The sequence below is a fragment of the Sarcophilus harrisii genome, chromosome 3, assembly GCF_902635505.1.
Source record: "Sarcophilus harrisii chromosome 3, mSarHar1.11, whole genome shotgun sequence".
Classification (NCBI taxonomy): domain Eukaryota; kingdom Metazoa; phylum Chordata; class Mammalia; order Dasyuromorphia; family Dasyuridae; genus Sarcophilus; species Sarcophilus harrisii.
Window position 1 is genome coordinate 408236232 of NC_045428.1, and position 27077 is coordinate 408263308.

The window sequence follows — 27077 nt, forward strand, 5'->3', positions numbered from 1 at the left end:
TTTTTTGTGTGTGTGTGTGTGTGTGTGTGAATGACTAGATCAGTTGCCTTTAAATTACAGTGTAATTAACTGAGGAGACTTCATAGTGTTTCAAGTTTTGACACTAGATTACTCCTTTGTCTCCCATTTGGAGAACTTTACTGTTGATGGGAAGTACTTCTATTCAGATCTTACACTGGACATTTTCCATGATATTGGTGAACATTTGGCTTGAGTACACCACTCTATTTCTATATTTATTAGCTACCATTGAACAAAGTTATTTCTGTAGTCATGTCCATAATGGAATTTTGTGTAATTTTGAAAAGATAAAGTATGCTTATCTTAGAAGAGCTTTTAAAACTACATTTTACTCTTCTGAGCCAAATAATTTTTTCCCTTGTATAATAGATACTTTTCTTTAAAAAAAAAAATTATGTTTATTGATGCCTTTTTTCTTTAAGTCACTTTTCTACTTTCCTTCGAAACGAACCTTCTTTTGTTTATTATGTACCATGTACCAGACTCTGTGATAAAGAGTAGAAATACAAAGAGAGACAAATCTTTCCTTCTAGGAGCTCACAAGCTAGTGGAAAGGGGGAAGGAAGGTAAAACAACAATATAAAAAAACAACTCTATAAAATATGAGTGTATATGCAGGATAAATTAGAATCAGGAAAGATTTCCTGTAGGCACATTAGAAGGCAGAAATGAGGAGAGAACATTCCAGACATGAAGTCTTGTCAGTGAAAATACATGAATGATATGGTGCAGGAATACCAAGGAAGACAGTGTCACTAATCAAAAAGTAAACTATAAGAAGATTAGAAAGATAGGCTAGAGCCAGGTTATTGAGGGTCAAGCAAAAAAGCATTTTCATTGATCTTGGAGTTAATAGGGAGTCACTAGAGTATATTAAATAAAAAGATAACGTGATCATACCAATGCTTTAGTAGATCTCTTTGATGACTTATTGGAAGATGGATTGAAGTAGGGAGAGACTTGAGACAGTGAAACCAACCAGAAAGCTATTGCATTATTTCAGGTATGACGTGATTTGAGGGTATCACCAGCATCAGAGATTGAGGAATGTACCACAGATATTACAAAAGTAGAACTCTCAGGCCTTAACAGTATTTTGGATATATTTGGTGAAAAGTGAAGAATAGAAAATAGCACCAGTATTGTGAACGTGGATGACTGGATGATGGTGCCCTAACAATTATAGGGAAATTAAGAATAAGGTAGGATTTGGAGGGGAAAGATACTGAATTCATTTTTTTTTAACACATTAGATTTAAGAACTCTATGGGACATCAAGTTCAAGATGTCTCATATATAATTGCCTATATGAAATCAAAATTCAGAAGAGGTTAGGGCTGGATCGATATTGAGATAATAATTAAAACCATGTGAGCTGGTGAGATTATCAAATGAAATAGTATGAAGTGAGAAGAGAAGGTCTAGGATAGCACCTTCTAGGACATCTGTGTTTATAGGAACAGCATGAATGAAGGAGTGGTTGGGGAGGAGGAAAACTTGGAGAGAGCATTGTGAAAATTAAAAGAATAGAGTATCAGGGAGAAAGGACTGATTGATGGTCTTAAAGTTTCAGAGAAGTCAAGAAGGATGAGAATTGAGAAAAAGCCATTAAATTTAGCAGGTAAGAGATGATTGGTAACTTTGGAGACTTGTTTCAGTTTTTGTTGAATGATGAAGTCAAAAGGCAGTCTGCAGACAGTTAAAAAGAAAAGAAAGGAAGTTGAGATATCAATTGTGCTTCTCCAGGAATTTAACCAGAAAAGGAAGGAGATGTATACAGGGTGAAAGCTAATGGAGATGGATGGATCATGAGTGAAAGTTTTCAAGAATGGGTGAGTTGTGGGCAAAAAACAACATCAGATAAAAACATACAATACAGTAACTGTGTTTGACGGTATATAGGATATTCTGTGCTAATGGAGCAAATCTGTCTACTGTGAAATTAAGAGGTGTGTTTCATTATCTCTTCTCTAAGTACCTACATTGATGTTTCCATTATTCAAGCTTCGTCTTCCTTTTAAGTGATTTTATTTTTTTACTTACTTTGTTGTAATCATTTCACGTTTCATTTTTCATCATTTCACATAAATTTGTCATTTCACACCACAAAATAATATTGTTACTTTCTTATATCAGTGGGTAAACAATTTATGTGCTAATGTGCTAAGTACTTTGCTGCTGAAAAGAGCTGTTCCAAATGCTTTCTCAAAATCTATTTCTGTAATTCTCAGTCATCTTTATGATTATAAAAATACACTTGGCTTTAGTAAACTTCCTATGAAAGCTTGTCTTATATTCCCTTATGATTTCATTTGGAATGTCTTCAATGTGTGCATAAACAGTTTTTATAAAGGTTTTATATAAAGAGATGAGAAAGCAGACATATGGGTCAATAATTGTTAATGTCTTCTTAAGTGAAAATGTTGTACATGAGCTTTTTTCTATTTTTTAAATTTTCTTCTCTTCAAGATATCTTGAGATTTTATCTTTAAGTACTTTATCACCTCCAGCACAAACTTCTTTGTATACTTAGCTTCTTTACCATGAGAACCCATAAAACTCAACAGCAATTTATGAATGATAGTTCTATTAAAGGTTGTTGGGGCTTATGTTTTCAGTCTTTCTGAAAATGAAAGTAAACAATTTTATTGCTCTGTAGGGGAATTTGGACATTTGGAGATCTTCAGTAGTGATAATTTCCTTATATTTGTCTTCCCTAAGTGAATAGCATATAAAAGTGAAAAAGAGGAAGGAAATCAAATCTCATTACCAAAAAAAAAAAAAAAAAAAAAAAGTAAACTTTATTTTTTCCTAAATAATTTCATTCATCTTAAATGTGGAATGTGTATTGTTATTTTAACATTTTTAAATTATCTCCAAATAATTAAAGCATATCAAAATATTTTCAGATAAGAGAATATCCTTTATATCATTTAATAAAAGCCCAGACACAGAAGAAAATGGGACAAATAGCAGAAGCTGTTAAAACTTTGCATATGGCAATGAGTTTACCCGGGATGAGAAGAATTGGAGCTTCAAAATTTAAATCCCAAAAGTATGAGGTTGATGCAAGTCATCGTTTGTCAGTCTTTCTTGAGTTGGTAGATGCCCATCGCTTAAATGGAGAACAGGTAGGTAGAGATATAATTCAGAGAAACTGGACAATAGTGTTATTGGTCAATCTTATTTAACAAAAAGCACAAAAGAAGAATCATTCCTTTCTACCAACAGATCCAAGAATTTTTTTATTACCTTGAATTAGAGCCACTTGCATTTTATTTTAGGAGAAACTTACTAAGTATTCTGAATAATTTAGTAGATTTAAAATTGGAAGGAGTCTCAAATGCCATGTAGTCCATCCTTTTATTTTATAGTTGAGGAAACTGAGCTCTAGGAAAGTTAAAAAATTTGTCCAAGTCAGTGTCAGATAGAATTTTAATCCAAGCCCTCTTACTCTAGAACTGATACTCTTGTCACTTTTATCATATTGTATCTTATCTAAAGCTCACTACTTTTAAGTAATGTGAGGACAAATAGGGTCTCTATACCATCTTGGCTATTATTGATTAAACAAATTAATATTATAATGTTTCTATGATATTCAATTCAACAAATGCTTACTTCTCTGTTTATTTTGAGTTCACTACCATCCTTTGATCTCCCTGATTTTCATCCTTAAGTCCTTATACTTCTTCTCCCAATATATTTAATCATTTGCCAAATCCTAGCTTTCTCTTCTCCTCAACTCTTGCCTTCATATTAGGTAACTTGAACATATAATATTGATACTTCTTCAAACCTTTATCTCCTCCTTCCTCAACTTGATTGTTTCCCATGACCATTCTACCACATCTTAGCTACATGTATCTTGCCTTCATCCAGAAATGCTTCACTTCCAGGTTTATGAATTTTGATATTCTTATTTGATCACAATATGTTGTCATTCCCTCTGCCTTGCAATTCCAAGTCCTGTTCTTCATCCTCACTATTCTTTCCCAAGTCATCATCCCTACACTGGCTTTATTTTCCTTCCTTTCCTATTTTGATCCTGTGGTAAACCAGTTCGCTTCTACATTGTCCTTTTCTCTTTAAATCCCTTTCTTCCTTATGCTACCACCAGTGTGCTCTACTAAGCTTCAGCCCTGGATTATTCCCATCCAATGCCTTTGCTTCTATTCTGTTACTGCCAAATGAAGTTTGAGAAAGTCACAAAACCATCCTTACTGAATCCATTTCAAATTTATATTATATGTAAACTCAACTGGACCTTCATTACAGCAAGGCAATCTTTTTTTTTCTGTCTGATTGACTTACTATTCTACTCACCACAACAGCCCATTGCTCCTTGTCTACTTCATCTAAGAATATTGCCTCATATTTTAAATTGAGACTTCATCAATGTGTTCGTCTTTTCCCTCCTCTTCAACTCACATCTCCCAGAAGTTACTATCTCCCCCTTCATTCCTCATTCCATAATGAGATGGCTCTTCTTGACAAGGCAAACTCCTGGACATGAGCAAGTAATCCCATTCCATCCTCTCTTCTCCAGCAGATTATCTTCTCTGTCATCTTTACTCTTTCACTTCAATCTCTTTCTGACTATCACCTGCTTCTCTACTGCCTACAAATATACCCATGTTTCTTTAATCCTCAAAAAATACTGACTTGATCTATTCGATCTATTGTGCCATTTCTTTCCTCCCTTTTGTGGTTAAATTCCTTGCAAAGGCTGTCTACATTAAGTGCTTTTACTTCCTCCCCTCTTAGATTCTTTTAAGTCTATACTATGGCTTCTGACCACATTATTTAACTAAACTTAGTCCTTCCAAATTGACAAATGATCTTTTTATTTCCAAATTCTTTTCTTAATTCTCTTTCTTCTTGACCTTTCTACAGCCTTTGACACAATCAATAACCCTCTTATTTTTCTTGATACTCTATTTTCTATAAATTTTCATATTACTACTACTCTTCTTCTATTTCTCCCCCTACCTATCTAACCACTTCTTCTCAGGCTTTATTGCATCTTTTTCCAGATCACATCCACTAAATATGAGTAGTCTACAGAATTCTGTTCAGCTCTTATCACTCTATACTATTTTATTTGATGAACTCTTTAGCTCCCATGAATTCAATTATCAAGTGAAATAGCATAAAGGAAGAAGAAAAGGTCTGCTAATGATTCTTAAATTCACCATCTACCACTGTAAACTCTCTGCTGATCTACATTCCCACATTTCTACATGGCTATTGTATATTTTGAACTAGATGTCTTACATCTTAAAATTAACTTGCCAAAAATTAATAAAAACTCTTTTCCCAAATTCTCTCTTTTTAACTTTCCCATTATTAATAAAAGTACCACTATCCTACCAGTCACTCACACCTACAATTTAGGTATCATACTTGACTCACTCTTTCTCAACCCCCATAGCCAATGTGTTTCTGAGAACTGTTTTTGCTTTTGTAATATCTCTAGCATACTCCACACTTTCTGTCCTCTGACACTGCTACCATTCTGGTTCAGACCTGCATAATATCATGCCTAGAATATTATCATAACCTGCTGTTTGGTCTCTTTACCTCCAGACTCTTTCCACTGTAGTCCATCTTTCACTTCTATGCCAAACTTATCTTCTTAAAGTGTGTCTATGTATGTTATGCCTCTAATGAATAAACTCAGTTGACTCTCTATGACTTGTAGGTTCAAATAAGAAATTCTATTTGGCTTTCAAAGTCCTTCATGACCTACTACACCCCTTCCTTAAACCCTACATTATGCCTTACTATTTCACTGGAAAATACTGCTTAGAAATACCCTTCCATACTTATTAATTCTCTATATCTTTTTCTTATAAAGAGATTGTAGACATAGTCATCTTCTCAGATTCCCAATATCATCTTCATCTGCCTGTCACAGATTACCTACTTTTATACCATTTCACTAGAAATGCATGAGAATTAAACTCTCATGCTTCTTCCCAGTATTATCACTATCTTCGTTTCAGAGGAAGAAATTATTTTATGTCAGTTTTTCTGGGGGTTTTTTTGGTAGGGTATGAACAACTTAATTTCTTTTTATCCTCTTATTCTGACATCTTAAATCATTCTTGTCCATGCCTTATTTATCTAGTTTAGTTTATATAATTTAGTCATAATTGAAAATTTATCCCTTCTGATGTACATTTATTTTTATACATCTTGAGATAATGTTTTCATTTCATCTGAATAGCATGAAGCAGCAAAAATTTTGCAAGATGCCATCAATGAATTTTCTGGAACACCTGAAGAATTGCGTGTTACTATTGCTAATGCAGACCTAGCTCTTGCTCAAGGAGAAGTTGAACGAGCCTTAAGCATGCTCCGAAATGTCACACCAGAGCAGCCTTATTTTATTCAAACCAAAGAAAAAATGGCAGACATTTATCTAAAACATAGAAAAGAGAAAAAATTATATGCCAGCTGTTACAGGTAAAATTATTACAATCTCTTTTAAATTATCAAGTTGTCCCTAGAAACTGGTTTCTCAAGTGTTTCTCCTTAAGGCAAAATCTTCTCTGGTTATCTTTCCCCATTTTCCCTTACTCATGGTTATATTTTTTCCCCAATCCCCAATTTCCCTTTATGACAACATTTGTTTATAACATCTTCCTACTACTAATGCTACATTCCAAAATCTCCTTCTAGACCCTCCTTACAAACCATCATTGACTGGAACTTTTCTAACATAGAACTTTTTTTTAACAAAGATTATAATTCTGTTGCCTTCGCAATTCAAAATAGTATAATAATGCCTCAGTTCTCTTAGATGTCAGATTCCAGCACCTAAATAGCCATGAATCTGTAAGAAGGCAAAACAGTTTCTGGGTACAGCCAACAGTAATAGCCAAAAGGAGATAAAAGAGCAAGAGACAGGAGAAGGCTAAAGTGGCAACCATCATTACATGTAGTAGTAGATATAGACAAAAGACTGACATAGAAAACAGTTCACCTTCAAGAAAAGGGAACTAGCATTTCATCCTAGAAATACATAATCATTTAGAGGAACTCAGGGAAAGATCATTGTAAAGCCCAGGTGTCCCCAGTAGCTTTTTAAACATACTGTTCAAACACATTTTCAGTAATTTTTTATAATGAGAGTACTGAGTCATCGATACATATTTAATGTATTTTGTTCACTGAAGAAGATAAGTAGGGAATCAGTTTTGAAAAAAAAATTCAAGTCATATAACATTTTTGAAACATCACTCCAAAAGTTTAGTTACCTAGAAAATTCTAGAAAAATGTAACATTTTGCTTTGCAAAATAATATAACAATATACTATCACATATATTATATTATCTCATATATTTGGAAGAGGGATTTTATGGTCAAGGAATCTTTTAGCATAGATACTTTCTCCAAATAATGTTTTTAAGTTCATAAAATATGTAAGATTACAAAGGAAATTATCAAAATATTTTTTAAAACAAGTTCATAAACTCCACATTAAGAATGCTTGTATAGATTATAAGACTTCTAAGTGCTACTATTTTTGAATAATATTAACCTATTGAATGAAACTCTAAAACATGGCAGGGGGATCCATGTTTACTCATAAGATCTAGTTGCCAATCTATTTGGAAAAAATGAAGTGAATGAAAACTTCCTGTTTTTCAGTTTTATATCTAGCTAGATACGGGAATATATCTGTACATAGGTTTGAGACAGCCATTGCACGTGTACAGTGAGCTGGACCCAAAGTTTTGAGTTGAATTAAAGGAATAGAAAAATTAAGTTGCATTTTAAGAAAATGCATAAAATGTTTTCAATCATTCAAAGATTTACCCTAACACAATGACCCATTTTTAAAAGCGAAATGTTCTCCTGGCCACAATCATATGATTTCAACTTTCATAACACCATATTCTACAAATCATCAACAATTCAGGTTGTTACTGCACATTACCAAAGAATAATAGGAACATGAATAGTAGTCACAAATTGGCTGTAGTTTATTCCTGGTCATAGTCCATTCTTAACCAGTGATGACTGTTGGAAAGAAAAACAACAAACTTGTGAAATCATGGAGGGGTAACAGATTGACAGCCAATGTATTCCACTTATATTTAAGAAATGTAAAAAAGTCATAGTTTTTCAGTGTATTGGGTGGATCTTCTATGGAAGACTTATTGAAAAACAAGGACAAGAATCCATGAATAAGTTGCAATATCCACTGATGAAGGGGGTACCCACATCAGTGAAATCATGGATCCACTGGATTACTGTAATAACACTGTAATAGAAGATTATCAGTTAACTGGATCCAGCTAGTTGGAATCCTTAAGTAGAATTGCTTTGGTTATGCCTTTTGAGGAGAAAAAAAGCAAGTGATAGCAAAATGCTTGAATATAAGGAATATAGTTCTCAAAAAGCAATATTGAGAGGCTATTATTATAACAATACAGATTCAGATTCATTTCAGCTATACTCAGCTTTGCTTTGGAGGCCAACCATCTGGAATTGTCACAGAAGCTAGAAGTCGGTTAGAAGATTTGAAAAAAAAAAAAAAAAAAAAAAAAACCTTTTGGTGATGAAATAGGATTCCTAAAGCACTAGGAAACAATGAAAACTACAAAATAATGTTGAAGAGTCTAAGATTATAACCACAACACTCAAAAACAATCCATTAACCAAAGAGAAAGAAACATGCAGATTGGCTTGTATTGTCTGTAACAAACAAAGCTTTCTCAAATGAAAACTGAGAAGCCTGTAAAAACACCATGGGACCCAAGAGATAAGAAAAGGGAATAGATTGTAAGAGATTGGAACCATAGAAAGTTATGGGGTCGGTGAACACCAGACACTATTGATATCAGAGAAGAAAAGAGCTTGCCACAAAAATAGAGTAGTATTTTCATGGGAAAAGCAGTATTCTGTTTCTCATCTGACTTCTCTATCCTTTATGGAACAGGAAGGGCATAAAAAAAAAAATTCATTTGCATCTTAATGTTGATTAGCTTGATTGTATCAATTAATCAAGCATTTTTTAAGTGCCTACTATTTGCCACAGTTAGATAAAGGCCTGAACTTGAAGTTCTTTTTCTGACAAATAATGGATAAATATGTGACACTGGTGAAGTCAATTAATAGTCTCCCAGTATTCTAGACTCTCAAACTAGGAATTGCAGAGATGTTAACCTATATTAATAGAGGGAGTTTCCTCACCTAAGATTTACCTATAAGTCCCTGAAATCATAAATCCGATCTATCCCTATCCTTGCATGCTAAATGCTGCACTAGATGCTGAGGACTAAATGCACAGATGAAGAATGAAACAGCCTCTTTTCTCAGGGATTAACATTCTGTTAAATGAGACATCTATGTAAGTATCTATAGTATAACTGTAGAGGAAGAACACGGGAAGATTTAATAAAGCCTTCATATAAAATACAGAATTTTAACTGCATCTTGAAGGAAAAGAGGATTTCTTTGGGGCAAAGATGAAGGAGGACTGCATTTCAGGCCTGTGAGATTAACTTTACAAAACCAGAGAGATGGGAGATGGCATGCTACATGGGAAGAATAAAGAGTATGCCAATTTGGCCAGGCCATGCATTGTGGAATAGGGATTAATATATAATGAAAATAAAAGAGAAAGGTTGGGGCAAAATAGCAAATACTTTAAAATATAAATAGAGTAATTAGTAATAATAGCCAACATTTATTTAGTGCTTTATAAGTTTATAAACTGCTCAACATTTATTATCTCATTTGTTCTGCACAAAAGCCCTGTGGAATGGACACTACAGGGAGTATCCAAGGAAGAGATGAGGGATTGAGACTCAGAAAGGTTGTGACTTTTTCATGGTAACATTCCTAGTAAACATCAGAGTCATGGTTCACACTCACTTCTGCATGCCATGCAATGTATAGTTTAGCTCTATAGAGGATGCATTCACTGTACTATGTAAAGAAAATTATTACCTTGCAGTCCACATAAATGTTTATAGATCAACATACTATTGAATTAAGGTAGCTATTGAAATTCTTTGAAGATTCTGACTTGACTAATGCCATTGAATAGTTTTGCAACTTGCACCCAGATAAATAAAAGCACCCAGATAAATTTTTTGTATGAATGGTTCTCACTAAAGGTTATAAAGTGTCCCTTCACTCATTATTAATTAAAAAGGTTAAAAAAATATCATAAGCAAGTTGCAAGTTCAGGTGAATTAGCTTTGTATATTTATAGGTTAGAAGCTATTTGGGGAGTATTGTGGGGATGAGAGCTATCTTTAAATAGTTGAAGAGCTATCATGTGGAAGCAAAGTTATGCTTTGGAAAAATCATAGGATTTAGAGTTGAAGAACACAGTCTGAATCAAAAAGTACTTGATCTTCTTGTCAGCCAAAGAGAAATGGCAGCTGTGGACAATGCCAAGTTAGACTATAAATAAATTTACAAATTCCTGTAGAAGAGGATAGATGAAGATTGAGTGATACTGCTTTTCAAAACAGTAGAAGAAATGGAGAAGAAAACAAGTTTGCAGAAACATTGACAGTCTGCTGACTTAAGTCATATTGTGCAAAGATAAATCAGTTGACAACCATTAAGTGATAACTAGGTAAAGTCATATTGTCCAAAGATAAATCAGTTGATAAGCATTAAGTGATTACTAAGTATTATACACTATGTGCTAAACATAAAAGATATACAAATAAAAATAATTAAGACAATAGTTATTTCCAAGGAACTCATGTTGTACCAGGGGAAGTGGAAGGAAGATGACAAACAAGGAAATATAAGATTTTTAAATTTTTTAACCTTAAATTAAATTAAATTTATTAATTAAATTAAACTTAAAGATTAAATTTATTCATTCAGCAAGCAGTTGTTCGATTTCTATAATATATTGAACGTTTAAGATATAAAGACAAAAGATGTAAAAAGAAAGAATTTTTCATACAAAGGTGAAGTGACTCCAATAGGTTTTGTTTTTGTTTTTGTTTTTGTTTTTAATAGTCTTTTATTTACAGGTTATATGTATGGGTAACTTTACAGTATTGACAATTGTCAAACCTCTTGTTCCAATTTTTCCCCTCCTTCTCCTCACCCCTCCCCCAGATGGCAGGATGACCAGTAGATGTTAAATATATTAAAATATAAATTAGATACACAATAAGTATACAAGACCAAAGCGTTATTTTGCTGTACAGAAAGAATCGGACTCTGAAATATTGTACAATTAGCCTGTGAAGGAAATCAAAAATGCAGGTGGGCAAAAATATAGGGATTGGGAATTCAATGTAATGGTTTTTAGTCATCTCCCAGAGTTCTTTCACTGGGTATAGCTAGTTCAGTTCATTACTGCTCCATTAGAAATGATTTGGTTGATCTCGTTGCTGAGGATGGCCAGGTCCATCAGAACTGGTCATCATATAGTATTGTTGTTGAAGTATATAATGATCTCCTGGTCCTGCTCATTTCACTCAGCATCAGTTCGTGTAAGTCTCTCCAGGCCTTTCTGAAATCACCCTGTTGGTCATTTCTTACAGAACAGTAATATTCCATAATATTCATATACCACAATTTATTCAGCCATTCTCCAACTGATGGACATCCATTCAGTTTCCAGTTTTTAGCCACTACAAAAAGGGCTGCAACAAACATTCATGCACATACAGGTCCCTTTCCCTTCTTTATGATCTCTTTGGGATATAATCCCAGTAGTAGCACTGCTGGATCAAAGGGTATGCACAGTTTGATAACTTTTTGAGCATAGTTCCAAATTGCTCTCCAGAATGGTTGGATGTATTCTCAGTTCCACCAACAATGTATTAGTGTCCCTGTTTTCCAACATCCCTTCCAACATTCCACATTATCTTTCCCTGTCATTCTAGCCAGTCTGACAGGTGTGTAGTGGTATCTCAGAATTGTCTTAATTTGCATTTCTCTGATTAATAATGACTTGAGCATCTTTTCATATGGCTAGAAATAGTTTCAATTTCTTCATCTGAGAATTGTCTGTTCATATCCTTTGACCATTTATCAATTGGAGAATGGTTTGATTTCTTATAAATTAGATGACTCCCATAGTTTAAAAAAAATAGTAAGCGTCAAATCTCAGGCCCTTCTTTTTATTCTAGCACAGGAGAGCTTTTAAAACAACATTTTACTTTACCAAATCTAACACTTTTTGATAGTAAAAACAAATGGGAAAATAGTATCTTGTATTCTTAATACCTTTTTCTTTTATTTCTCATTTTGTTTCCAAGCAACTTTTGATAAGAGATTCATTTGTTTTGGTGTTAAAAAAAATTGATAATATTTGTTTATGGTTGGTTAGTGCTTTAATAACAATAAAACAACATCCAATGTCTTAATTTTCAAAAAATGGGAAATCTGATTAGTATCATTAACTGTTAGCTAATCATGCCTACATGCATGCAAAAACCTATTTATAAATCAATTATCTACTGGTCAAGAGGAGAATATGATATTATTGCAGGGAATACAGTATATAGTATTTTTCATAGGTTAAATACAAAAACAAACCTGTAAAATCACATTTTCAGTAGTAAAATACAAAATCTAGAAATTGCCAGTCAATGTTAACAGATTCTTAACTTTTAAGAATATTAAACTTGTTAAATCTTGAGATTCTTTTAATGCATGTACCATTCTAGGATTCCCATAATAAATACCACTTAACATTTACACCATAGAATCTGGCTCCTGTGTAGTACAGCTTACTAGTGACCATCTTCATTGGAAAGTGCTATTTGCATTATTCTGTAAACATCTCAATTTAGTTCTTAAATTAATTGGCTCTTTTTTGCTTTATGCTCTCAGTTTTGTCATCTGTAAAGAGACGATACCTATTATGTTTACTTCACAAGGTTTTTTATGAGGCTCAATTTGTAAAAGTTGTGAAGAAAGACCTTCATAGACCTTTAAATTCTATTTAATTTGAATGTTTTTAATGTCATCCTTGTAATATCGTAATTTTATTAGCTATCCTTATGGAAAAAGGCTTTTTTCAGAATATTTATTACTGTTAGATAAATTTCCTTTTAAAAAATGAATCTATATTAATGCTATGGAAGGCTTCCCAAAAATTTTTGTCTAGTTTTAAACTTTAATAGTTTAAACTATTGAAATACCCCTTACTTGATTTTAATTCCTGCTAAACCGTTAAAGATGCCATTTTTACTGTTTCTTGTATATGAATTGTCCTTCAATGTTAAATTTTACTAAGAAAATTATGACTTAATATCATGTCTCCAGAGTGTCCATATCATCACAAATCTAGAGCTAGAAGAAACATCAGAGGCCATTTAATCCAGTTTAGTCATTTTGCTGATGAAAAAACTAAGGCCTAAGGATGTTTTTACCTGTCATACTGTTGTGTCATAGTTCCCTTTTATTGTCCTGCCTCAGTTTCCCTGGTTGCAACTCCCCTTTTCTACTCATTAAAACTGAGATAATTAGGGCTGTGGAGATCTGACATTCCAGAAGATAAGACTCCAGATGTCCTATCTCAGATACCTAATTGGCATTATCTGTATCCTCTAAGTCCAGACTTCCTGGCTCTAGTTAGACATCTCCTTAACTCCCAATTTGTTAGAATTTATGGTCCAACCCATAACCTGTCGGAACCGAATTGATGGTCCCTGCCTGGAGATTCCCACTATCATTGAGAACTCACATTCGCTGCTATATATTTTGGACATCAGCTCTGGGGGCAGTATTCCCCCAGTACAATCTCCCCCTCAGAAATCCAAATGGAATATTAAAACCTCTCTAATCTCTGTCTTGCCTCAGTTTCTCGGGCGTTACAAAACCTAGTAAGTCAAACCTTTGAGACCCATGTGCTAAGAAAAATATAACATGCCATTTCTGGGACTTATAATCTAGTATATATAAATCATGTATGATCCTGGGTAAAAACAAGATATAGATGAAGTGGATAATTATTTCTGAAAGAATGAATACAAAAGTAACTTCTTCCTTTAAACTATAAGTTTCTCAAAAGTCAAAAATTCTTTCGTTTTACATTTTTTGTCTTTATATCCTCAGTGCTCAACACTTGCTTGCTGTATGAATAAATTTAATCTCGTTATCTAAATTTAAATAATGAAACTGACACCCAGAAAATGGAAGTAACTTGGTCAAGGATAAAAGTTGGTGAACCAGACTTTAAACCATGATTTAGAGTCTGACTCCAAATCCAAAGTTCTTTCTATTGTGCTTAGTCTTAAGAAAATTTCTCAAAGAAAATCTGACTTTTATTGTGTGGGAGATGTGACTCAGTGTAAAGCAGATCAGTATGAGGAGAAAACTCAGGAAAAAAATCAGAGAAAACTAAATGCATTAAATATTTATCTCCCTGCCATAGGCATATTACAATGAAGATGAAGAATATGGAAATGCTTCTGATAGTCTTCTCTGGAAAATCTCAGAATGACTAAGGCCTAAAACCTAAACCACTTAGGCTGTCACTTCCTATTTCTTCTTATTCACCAGCAAATATGGAATTATTATGCCCAATATTTACCTCTTCAAGAGCTCTGCCCTGATACTTCACTTAATTGGGTTGGAGCTAAACTCTTTTTTGTGGAATTTAGACATAAAAGGAAAGATATGAATCATTGTTAACAGGAATGGATGTACCATTTTTGTTGATGGGAGAGATATGGGGAATATGCAAAGGGAAGCAGCCAGTAGTTGGGGAAAGATTGAAGGTAAGTGAATGAAGATGATAAAGGAAGCAATGGACAAGAGGAGATCACTTGTACATATAGAGGGTTTGGGGTTGGCAAGGAAGCCTGCTTCTTCATGTCAGACAGGCGGAGATAATGGCAAAAGGCCTCTGGAATATGTGAGATAAGAAGCAAAAGAAAAGTGGGATCATGGCAAATGGCCCCATTTTTTTGCAGTGAAATATTAGGCAAGATTCTCAATTGAAAGAGATGGGAGTTTTCAGAAGGGGTAAAAAGATTTGGAATAGCCATTGTGGTGAGTGGGTTAGTAAATTAATGAGAGAGTTTGGAAACAATTGACTTACTACAGTGAGAGAATAGCTGAGGATATAGAACATAAATATGTATTAAATTCACTCAGGGATGGTTGTGTAATTTTCTGCCTTTATTTAGCATTTGAGTGTGGGCAATGGATAATGGGAATAACCTAGGACAGAGACCTACTAGTGTGTAACTGGTAATAACATAAGGAGCAAGAGACTCAGGAGAAGAGGTCATTGTGTAGAGATAAACTGGTTCATCGAGGATTCAGAAGGGAAAAGGGAGAGTGTTGCTTGTGTAAACATTATGGCCTGAGAGAAAACTGAAGAGTTGAGGGATTAGAAGTCCAAGGTAAACAAAGGGCAGGGTTTGGTATTAGAAGTCAGAGGGAGTGGTGGAAAGTGATTATTAAAATAAAGTACTTTCAGAGTTCATGTGCAGGTAGGTAGGTGGTGCATTTATGGGCAATGACTAGATGAGAGGCATAACAGTAACAATGATAGTAATAAAACTATCATTTATATAATACCTAGTATCTGTCAGGACTTTTTAGCAATTTACAAATCTTGTCTCATTTGATTCTCACAACTCTATGAAGTAGATATTATCCCTATTTTACAGTTGAAGAAACTGAGGCAAACATGACAAAGCAACTTGTTCCTGGGAATACAACTCATAAGTGTCTGAGGCTAGACTGGTAGCTGTTGCCAGGGCTTTGGTTGGTTGATAGATATGAACTGCATGAATCTCAAAGAAGACATATTTGGAAGAGAACTAGAAAATGGTAGTGGGAAATAAACAATTTCCCACTTTGACAAGTATATTGGAAGGAAGGAATGGAAGTGCAGCTATTGCTGGAAAGGGTAATCAAGGAGCCTGTTATCATCAAGAAGAAGGAAGAAATGAGAGGAAAGGATTTAAGATGAAAGCAAGTTTTTTTGCCTTGTGAAGCAGGAATTTCAAGCAGCAGAGAGTAATAGCTTTTGGTTGGAGTAGAAGGGAGTTGAGGGAAATGGGAATAAGGAATTGGCAGGGATGAGTAGTGGAATTTTGTTGTTGATCTAAAGAGGTTCAGAATCACTGAAATGGGGAGAGTCTGACTGGGTAGGGGGAGGGAAAGGGGAAGCTTCCTAATCATTAAGTGAAAAATTTAGAGATTTTAGAAGACAACAGTATTTTAACCTAAGGGTGAAATTCTTTCAAAGTCTTGGGCAGTTGGGGCAAGTTCATGCTAAGGAGCAAAAATGCTAAGCAAGGTTAGATAACTTGCACATAACTTATTTATACATAGCTGTTTACATGCAGTTTCCCTTATTATTCTCTGAGCACCTCGAAAGCAAAGATTTTCTTTTGCCTTTCTTTGCATGCTTAGCACCTGGTACTTAGTAGGTACTTAATAAATGTTTTTTTTGGCTGGCAATCAACTGGCAAACTAAGCACCAGAATTTGTAAGCTTTATCATCTACTACTGTCTCCAAAACATCATAGTTTAAATTCTTAACATAGAATAATACTTTATACCTATGAATAAGTTGTAAATGTGCAACAAGATTGGATGTTAGTGTTAATTTGCAGTCCTTTCTCTTAGCAGTGCAGAAATAACATTTTGAATACTCTTGACCCATCAAAAGACATCAAGAATAGGGAAGAAAAAAAATTTGAGTGAGAGAAAATCACTGGGAAAGCTACTTTCATTCTTAATTCACTAATTAATTAATTATGCACAAGAGTAGTCATGCTATATATAGCATTGAGGAAGTCAGATTCTTTGGATATCTATGAAAGATGAATAACCAAACATAAAAAGATAATCATGATTTTTTCCTCCAAGAAAACAAGTTCTAAGGTCTTTACATTTATATATTGCTTTTTGCTGTCTGCATGTCTTGGACATGAATATATTCAATAAAACAAAATTAATTCATTTTAACAGAAGTTGCCCAATTTCCTGTTTGAATAAATATTTTATTATTATACTTTTATTATTTAAGAAGAGACATTAGATGTTATATTTATGATAAATTTTGACCATGATCTTTGTAATTTTTATACTATAAATATAGTTCAATGTAAAGCATATAGTAAGTACAATTAATAATAGTTTATGTAAATCATATACCTAAAAAGATTTGGAAAACAAGTAGATTTTAGATTTAGAGGGATATTTGTACATACATATTAAAAATAATTGAATTAGTAAAATTTTTCTTCCAGAGACCTTGTAGAAAAACTGCCCAGTCCTCATACTTTTCTTCTACTTGGTGATGCATATATGAACATACAAGAGGTAAGAACTTGCAGTACTTCTGACTCTAATTGAATATTCTTAAGAATTAACACAAGATAGTTAAGATAAAGTAGAATTATTAGACAATTAACAATTAACAAATTAAGTTTTAAGATGATAAGTATTAGGATGACATACCATAAAAATGAAATTGTGACTTGTAGGGAAGTCATCATTGAATCAGATACCTGTGTAAAGTAACCTCCCCTTGTTAGAGCACAGATTAAAACTAGTACAAAGGTAGAAGGAAGAATAAAAATAAGAAAAAGATGTCATAATATTTTAAAATTTATATTTTTCTATTTTAAACTATAAACCAGTTTAGATAAAGCTCAGTAAGAGGTCCAATAAGTTAAGCAAGTGCTGTTTTTAAGGATGAAAATAGAAGACAAAGTTAAGCAATTTTGCAGTCATTTTTGTAACAAACTTTTTAAGTAGTCAACAGTATAGCCCCCACACTTGTATACTAATGAATAGTTCCAAATGTGATTTCTGGGGATATAGAAATGGCACTAAAGAGAATAGATTGGAAAAACACTTACATTAGAACAAGTATCTATAGAGGGTATTGAAAGAAGAATTCACAAGGTATATTAAAAGAATATACCAAAGGAGCCAAGATAATATAATAAAAATGACAATTCTGCCTAAGTTGGTCTACTTGTTCAGTGCCACATCAAACTACCAAAAAATTATTTTATAGAACTAGAAGAAATAATAACAACATTCATCTGGAAGAAAAAAGGTCAAGAATATCAAGGGAATTAATGAAAAAATAAAAAGGATGGTGGCTTAGCAGGCCAAACTTAAAACTATATTATAAAGCAGCTGTCATAAAAACATTTGGTACTGGCTAAGAAATAAGAGTGGTGGATCAATGAAAAAGATTAGATACATACTACACAATAATTAAGGTGTATAATAATTTAATATTTGATAAACCCCCAAACTCTAGCTTTGGAAATAAGAACTTAATATTTAACAAAAATTGCTGGGAAAATTGAAAAATAATGTCAGAAACTCAGCATAGACCTACATCTCCCACCCCATATCAAAATAAGGTCAAAATGGGTACATCATTTGGGCATAAAGAATGATACCATAAACAAATTAGGAGAAAAAGGGACAATTTACCTATCAGATCTTTGGAGAAGGGAAGAATTTATTACCAAAGAAGAACTAGAGATTATGAAAGACAAAATGGACAAGTTTGATTACATTAAACTACAAAGTTTTTGCATAAACAAAACCAACAGAAATAAGATAAAAAGGGAAGTACAAAACTGGGGGAAAATCTTTAACAGCCTATGTTTCTCATTTCTGAAATATATAAAGAACTCTGTCAAATTTGTAAGAATACAAGTTATCCCTGAGTTGATAAATGGTCAAAAGGATATGAACAGACAATTTTCAGATGGCGAAATTAAAGTCATCTATAGTTATATTAAAAAATGCTCTAAATCACTATTGATTATAGAAATGCAAATTAAAACAACTCTTGAGGTACCACCTCACACCTCTCAGATGGGCTAAAATGACAAGAAAAGATAACTATAAATGTTGCAGGGGAAGTGGGAAAATTGGAACACAGAGGCACTATTGGTAGAGATGTTAAATGATCCAACTATTCTGGAAAGCTATCTGGAACTGTGCCCAAAGGGCTATCAAACCATGCATATCCTTTCACCCATCAGTGCCACTACTTGGTCTGTATCCCAAGAAAATTATAAAGGAGAAAAAAGGACCCACATGTGCAAAAATGTTCGTAGCAATTCTTTTTGTGGTAACAAAGAATTGGAAAATGAGTAGATGCCCATCAATTGGGGAATGGCTGATTAAGTTGTGGTGTTTGAAGATAATAGAATATTATTGTTCTATTAAAAAATGATGAACAAGCTGATTATAGAAAGACCTGGAAAGATTTACATGACCTGGTGTCAAGTGACACGAGCAGAACCAGAAATACATTGTAGACAATAATGACAAGAATGTTGGATAATCAACTATGAAATGGTTCTGCTCACTGTTTCATTGATCCAAAGAAATCCCAATAGACTTTGGACAGAAAATGCTATCTGTATCCAGAAAAAGAACTATGGAGATTGAATGTAAATCAACACATGCTATGTTCTTCTTTGTCTTTTTTTTTTTTTTTTTTTTGTCCTACATAATTTTTCCTTTTTGCTCTGATCTTTCTCTCCCAAAATGATTCATTAAGCAATGTGTATTGAAAATAAATAATTTTTTAAAAATATATACCAAAGGAGTAAGGGAAAAAAAAACCTTTATTCTTTGTTCACTTCATTCCATTTATTCAACAATCATTTATTTAGTGCCTATCATGTGCCAAGTATAAGGGATAAAAAGACAAAAATGAAACAGTCTCTGTCCTTAAGAAGCTTAAGGGTTTTTATTGAGATCATATGCATATATTTACAAAATATAAATAAAATAAGTATAAGGTAGTTTGGGGACCTAAGGCACTAGCAGGTATGTAGAGAATCTGGAAAGGTTTCATGTTTAAAAAAAACAAAACAAAACAAAAAAACAACTGGAGCCAATATTCAGCATGACTTCCTCCCACTCAAAACAAAAGAACTTATCAACTAACAGTCTACTGTCTATAGAAAATATTTATTGAAATCTTCTGCACATGAGACTGAGGACCTCCTTAATGAAACTTTCATAATCAATAATCAGAATCTTTTTGGGGAAACTGAACCCTTTATATATGTTATCTCATTTGATCTTTACAACAACCCCATAATATAGGTGCTTTCATCATTCCTAATATATAGATGATGAAACTGAGGCTAAAAGATAACAAGCAGCTTGCCCAGGTTACATACCCAGGCAGTATATGAGGTAAGAATTTGAAGGTCTTGAATTTAAACCCAGCACTGTCTGCTGTGTCATCTAACTGCATAATTCTAGCATTATTATATGTCTACAGGTCATGGAACACTACAATCTTCAAAAAGTAAAAATACATATCACTAGTAGAGATGAATGAGCAGGCTGAAACATATTAGCAAAAAAATTATGATAAATTTTTATCTGAATAAACTGGAGTAAAATATCATAGGTGATAGATAATTGAAAAAGATGAATATTCACATGTCATGTGACTGGAGCAAGTAATAACTAGTAAATTGCTGGTATGTTTAGTCAGTATCCTCATCCTATGAAGAAAAAACAGGGAATAAGGCCTCTGACAGTTGTAGAGTGAGCTCAGTCATGAATTTATCTGAGAGAATCAATATGAATTGTATCTAGGATCATGGGTAATTGTATCTAGGATCATGGGTAATTATGCTCAGCATCATTCAAGGAGCAGTTCCACATTAATGATAAAATTTTGATATTGTTACAAATGTCAGATAATTACAAAAGGAAAATTGTAGTATAAGAAATAGATGACTAGCACTTATTTGAGAGCCCAGGTGTACAAATTTTATTTTTTATTGAATATGGAAAAGACCACCAAAAGCACAATAAACAGCCCTTTTGATTAGGCATAGTAATAGGGCAGTCAGCTGCCATGGGTGGTAAAGTACCCTTCATTATTGAGTTCCAGGCTTTGTTGTGATCTAATTGATAAGGAAAAGTGCAACTTGTCAATTGTGACCCATTTCAATGAGTTGGGTTTTTATTAATGAGTCACATGCAGATAGCCCTGATAATGGTGACTGATTCCTTTTAACTCTTGAAAGTTGGCCTGTCAGACAACTATAGCTTCTTGATATTGCTACACATATAATTAGCTCTACAAAGTAATCCAAATTAATAAGCTAATGAGGGAAACGTGAGACTTATTTTAATTTGCCTGACCTAGTTAATTACTCTTTATCTCTTCTTATTTCTAACAACTCTAGCCTGAAGAAGCCATAGAAGCATATGAGCAAGCTCTCAAGCAGAACCCAAAAGATGGTATTCTAGCAAGTAAGATTGGGAAAGCCCTGGTTAAGACACATAACTATTCCAAGGTACTTACATATTATGTAGTGGGTTATAAACCCACAGGACCCGATTTTCCAAGCCATGTATCATAGAGTAGCCCTTCAAAAAATTGCATACACACACCTGATATGTAAAAAATTGAATTGGCATTCACAAACTGGAATTTTTCTTTGATAGCAAATTGTAATCATGTCACTTCTTGCTGAAAAATCTTATGTGGCTCTCTACTGCTTCTTGAACTGTGAGGTGCAACTCCACAAGAATGTGGGAATCATAAAATTATAATTTATTAACAGTAAATGTTTGATTTGTATGCCTGTTTTATGTGCCCATATACTTGGAGTTTCTGGGTCAAAAAGAAGTTGAAAGGGGAAAAATTTTAAGAATATCTACTCTAAATAATGGTTAGACAGCTTTACCTTTCATTGAAATATCTCCATCCTTATCTTTTCTTGCTATTTCATATTTCTTGTACTATATGCCAGCTGTACTATGCTATGTCACCTACCTCCATTTGTGTCCTGTGTCTTCTCACCTTTGTCATTTTCTTCCATATACCTGAAGTATCTTTTCTCATATTTTTCACCTGCAAAATTGCTCACCATCCTCCAATGTTGAGCTTCATAAGAACAGGAACGATCTTTTGTTTCTCTTTGAATCCCCAAAGCTTAACACATAGTAAGCACTTAAATACTAACTGATTAAAGTTTAAGTCAGATGCCACTTTCTCTGGGAAGTCTGACAAGACTTGCTTGCTTTTGGTAAAAAAAAAATTTTCCCTTTAAAAGAATTTTATAATACATTTACTATTCTACAATGGCCTATGTAACTTATTTCATGCTTAGATGGTAAGATCCTTAGGGTCAGGAGCATATCTTAATTAAACTGTGTTTTCCACAGTGTTTAGGAAGGTGTTCTGTGTACACAGTACAGACTAGCTGATTGATCTTAAATGCTCTGTCATTATATTCAGAATTTTTTGAATACATAGAAATTTTTCTGTTTTCCGAAATAGATTTTTGTCCCTAAGTACTAAATAAACTAAGACCTAGATCATAATTTTTAAAGTTACATTACAGTTGCTACTCATATATGATAAATATGAATGTTCTTTATCCTCCTGCTTTCTTTTGATTCATTGGAAATAAATATTTTGACTTGTTTTCCGTTATAAATTTACAGTCTATAATCTTGGAAAATTTCTTCAGGACTCATGAGATGATTAGGCTTTTGTAATTTTATTCTGCATCTAGTGTTGTAGCACAATGGGATTAACTGGTATATGAAGTTGTACCCATAACTTTCATTTGAATTTTGTCTTAAGTAAATGAAATGTGTTCACACAAAGGATTTTAGGACTGATAAGATAGTCTGTAATTCCTGCTATTCAAAGAGATGAAGGCAAGTATATCTCTTGAGTTCAGGATTTCTGAGCTGTAGTTGGTGTCTAGATTGAGTCTGGCATAAATGTGGTAAACTCTAGTGACAGTAGGCAGCATGCTGCCTAGGGAAGGACAAACTGTTCTAGGTTGGAAAAATGGAGCAAATTAAAACTTCCATCCTGAACAGTATTGGAATGGGCTCATGAGTAGTTGCTGTACCTATAGATAGGGTAATAGATCTAGTCTCAATAGAAAAAAAAAGTAAAATGTCAGCTTGATATCATGATTATATTTGAAATTTTAAACCCTTTTTCCATAATATATAATTCACAAGATTTAAGCTATTTCAGGACATGTGTCTATGAATAAGATTATCCTCTTGTTAGTTATGCCTGTTTGTTATTTTAAATGTATTTATTGTTTGGGGTACATGGAAAGTAACTATTGTTGAATGCTTTTTAAATTGCCTTCCCCCCTTAAAAAGAGTTTTTTGTTTAGGCAATAACTTATTATGAAGCTGCATTGAAAAGTGGTCAACAGAATTTTCTTTGCTGTGATCTGGCTGAGCTTTTACTGAAACTGAAACATTATGAAAAAGCAGAGAAAGTTCTTCAACATGCTTTAGCCCATGAACCTGGTATGAATGACTTATTAATTTAAAATAACATACACCATAGTTGTTTAATTTAGTTTTTTTATATTTTTACTTTAACATAAATCCTACTACTCTCAGTGTATACTATTAGTTCTTTAATTAATATTTAAGTGTATAACTTTGTACTAAAACATCATATTTGAAAAATCCAAAACAAATTCATGAGAAGATAATTATTTATATGATAGAATGATTTATTCTTCTCTAGAAGGCTTCTCTCTCAGAAATGGCTAGCACCTTGAGTGCATTTAAAATAAAATTCAATTTATATTAATATTTAAATTTATATTAATTTAAATTTATATTTTTAAAAAACATACCTGATGCCTACAGTACAATTTTATATAAAATGTATCATAATTTTGAAGTGATGCTGAAGGTATGAAATGTTAAATTAATTTTCACTCAAATGTTTTTCCCTTTATTTGTTTTTAAGCATTTTAATGTTAAATACTGGAAATATTTTTGAATTGGATAATAGTGAGAAGCAATGTTTGGCTGCAATAATATAGATAGCTTTTCTTCACATAATATTCAAGCCATAGCCTTTTTTCCCCACTTTCAATCATAACAGTAGTTATGGAAATTATAAATTAGACTGTTATACTTTATATAAAGTATATCTTTTACTTCTTTTCTTATGGGTAATATTTGGACATTTTATTGCTTTTTGTTTAAACAATAGTCAAATCTCTTACAAATATTGAAAAATAATTTATTAAAACATTTACAATATGCTAAGCATTGGGAATACAAACAGGAAAGTGAAACTGCCCCAGACCTTAAGGAACTCAACACTCTAACTGAAGAGATAACACATAAAAGAGTTGATGGAAATAGTTGATGGAAAAGCCAGTAATCCTTAAGGTACATCAGTAGGATAAGTCCTGGAAGGAAGCTATGACAGGATATGACAGGATAGTTGATAAAAACTAGAAGTTTTCCATCTTATCAATAGAATTATAGTGATTCTTTGTTCATCCAAAAGGTGTGAGTAGTTATTGGAGACTGCTAAGTTGCTTGGAGATCTGCCCAATACAGACTTTGGGGCCTGAGGGTATGAACAGAATGAAATTCTGATTTGTTTTTTCTGCTGTGGTAGGGATGGGAGGAGGGAGGCAAAGGTATGAATAGAATCTAGCCAAGAGGACTGATGGGCAGGAATATATTGGCAAGAAAGATAAGGATTGTTCTGATAGAAGCAAGGGAAAGGGTTGAAAAAGGGAGAAAGATGAAAAAAGATCAAGTGTAAATTAAAGTTTTTCAATTATATTTAAAGAATTTTTGTTCTTAATGTAGCAGTTGCATTTAGTTGTCATCTAAAGTTTGTCCCCTTGATTCTAAGCAGTCTTTTATCTACACGATGGTTGGGCATTTTGTAATTGTCATTCCATACTTTGAGAATTAATCATTCCTCAAAAAAGAAATTGAAAATTTTAAAAATACTTTTTATTTTTATTTAGCTAAAATAATTTTTTTCTTTTTTTTCAACATTTAATTTTTTGATAGTAAATGAACTTTCTACTCTAATAGAAGATGGACGTTATCAAGTCCTCCTAGCAAAAGTTTACAGCAAAATGGAAAAGCCTGCTGAAGCAATCATTGCATTGCAACAGGTAATGATGAAGGAAATATATACATGTATAAATGCGGGGAAACAATGTGGTCATTCCCTGTACCACCTCCAACAATTGATGGGCCTGAGTGTAGTAGTTACTACATATGATAAACTTTTAGAGAAAAAAGATATGATTAAATGACATGACAAATGTTAGCTAATTATAATAAGTTATAGTTCTATGCATAAATAATTACTAATCAGGCAATGCTTTGCTCATACAAAATGAGAATGTATACTGTTTTGTTTTTGTCACCTAAAAAGTCAATTTTCTTTTTGCCACTTTACCATTTATAGGAAATATGAATGATCTTTTTGTGTGTATTGTAATATGTTTCAGTATAGCCAGATATCAAAATATTTTATTCGTAGCTTAGTTGAAAGGATAATAGTCTGATTTTTCTTCTTGGATAAAATTGAATTTTCTAAAGAAAAAAACAGGAGGTGTTAGAATATTATAGAAATTGTTTAAACAGTCACAAAACAGTTAAATAAATGGGTTGAACTTTCTATTTCAAAACTTTGGTTTTGAAATAGTGTGCACTACAATTCAACAACTATGTATTGAATTTGTGCTAAAAATTCCTAGATACCATGCTTAATAATTGAGAATGAAGAAATGATCTCAATAACTCCAAGGAGCTTACAGCTCAGCAAGGAGAAAAAAGACTACATATACAAAAAAATATAATACAAAATTGATTTTAGAATTGCACCAAGTAGAAGATGCTTCAAGAATTCAAAATAATACAATCCCAGAGAAGCAAGAAAGCAACTAATTGTAAAAATAACTTCAATAAAATCATAGTATATTAAAAAATCAGCAACATTTCTATATGTAAATGACAAAAAACCAGAAATATGGAATAGAAAAAGAATCCTGTTCAAAAATAATAGCAAAATCCATTAAATATTTGAGTTATTTTACCAAAACATATATATAAATACAGTTATGAAATAGTCTTTAAAGAAATGAAGTAAAAAAAAAAAAAAAGAAATGAAGAATGATTTCCACAATTGGAGGGATATTCATCTCTCATTTTTGGGCGGTATCAATTTTCAATTTTAATTTTAAAAATGACTATTCCACCTAACCTAATTTACAGATTTATTACTATAACAATCAAACTGCCAAGGGAAGAATTTGTTGAACTAGACAAAAATGATAAAAAAGATTAATTTGTTCAAACTACAATCTCAAGGAAATAATTTTTAAAGTAGGAATTAAAGGGGATTAATACTTACAGAATCAACATCTCATTATTATGAAACAATGTTAATCATCAAAATTTTTTGCTATTGATTAAAAATAGAACAACTGTAACAACAAAATAGAATACTTGATCAGTAAAACATTAAAGTAAGAATTGAGTAAAATTGAACTCAATAACTTAGAGTTGTATAAACTTGAAAACATAAATTACTTGTAAAAAAAACTCTGACAAGAACTGCTGGGAAGACTGCAAAGCACTGTAGTAGAAATTAACGTTTAGACTGACATTTCATACCATATGCTACAATAAACTGAAAATGGATATGTGACTTGAATAATGTATTAAAAGTCACACTATTAAAAATAAAATAGATGTGAATCAAAACAAAATGGAAGGGTAGATATTTTTTCTGTTCCCTCAGCCTCTCAAAACAGAAATTTGCACCAAAGATAAAGAAGGTTCAGTTGTCTTCATTATTTAGAATTTAGAATTATTGGAACCCAAAGGAAGGTTTAAGAAATGAACTGATTTCTACATTTTGTTCACTCGTCACACACTGAACTCCATCTGCCCTGAGCCTGCCCTAGCCCAACATCCTGGTCTCTTTCTTTCCAGTGCCATGGAGATCTTAGCTCAAGGCTGTGGAAAAGTGGTTTGGCCATGACAAATAACCAACATGCCTCTGTCACATTCCAAACTGAGGAAAGTCACTGGGACCATATAGTAGGCACTGTGACAGGCAGTATTGTGTGCTGCAAAATTGTCTGTAGGAGAGCCAGAAACCAAGTGAAAAGGGAAAACTTATGTCTGGGCTTAAAATAGAACTAACTGCCACATCCCATCATCCCTTCCTTCCAGAGTCTCAGAGACCCATACAGAACCAGCATGGCAGCTCTCTGAATTGTTAGTGGCTGACTAGAATACTAAAGAATGG

General features: G+C 32.8%; 1 protein-coding gene across 1 annotated transcript in view; it reads left to right on the forward strand.

The window, feature by feature from the left end:
• Positions 1 to 27077, forward strand: part of TTC21B (tetratricopeptide repeat domain 21B) — a 100018-nt gene that overhangs the window by 33733 nt on the left and 39208 nt on the right. The window contains exons 14-19 of the mRNA XM_012544768.1: positions 2931 to 3152; positions 6254 to 6492; positions 17242 to 17314; positions 21190 to 21300; positions 23155 to 23293; positions 24821 to 24927. Of these exons, the coding sequence (XP_012400222.1) occupies positions 2931 to 3152; positions 6254 to 6492; positions 17242 to 17314; positions 21190 to 21300; positions 23155 to 23293; positions 24821 to 24927 (891 nt within the window). The remainder of the gene's footprint in view (positions 1 to 2930; positions 3153 to 6253; positions 6493 to 17241; positions 17315 to 21189; positions 21301 to 23154; positions 23294 to 24820; positions 24928 to 27077) is intronic.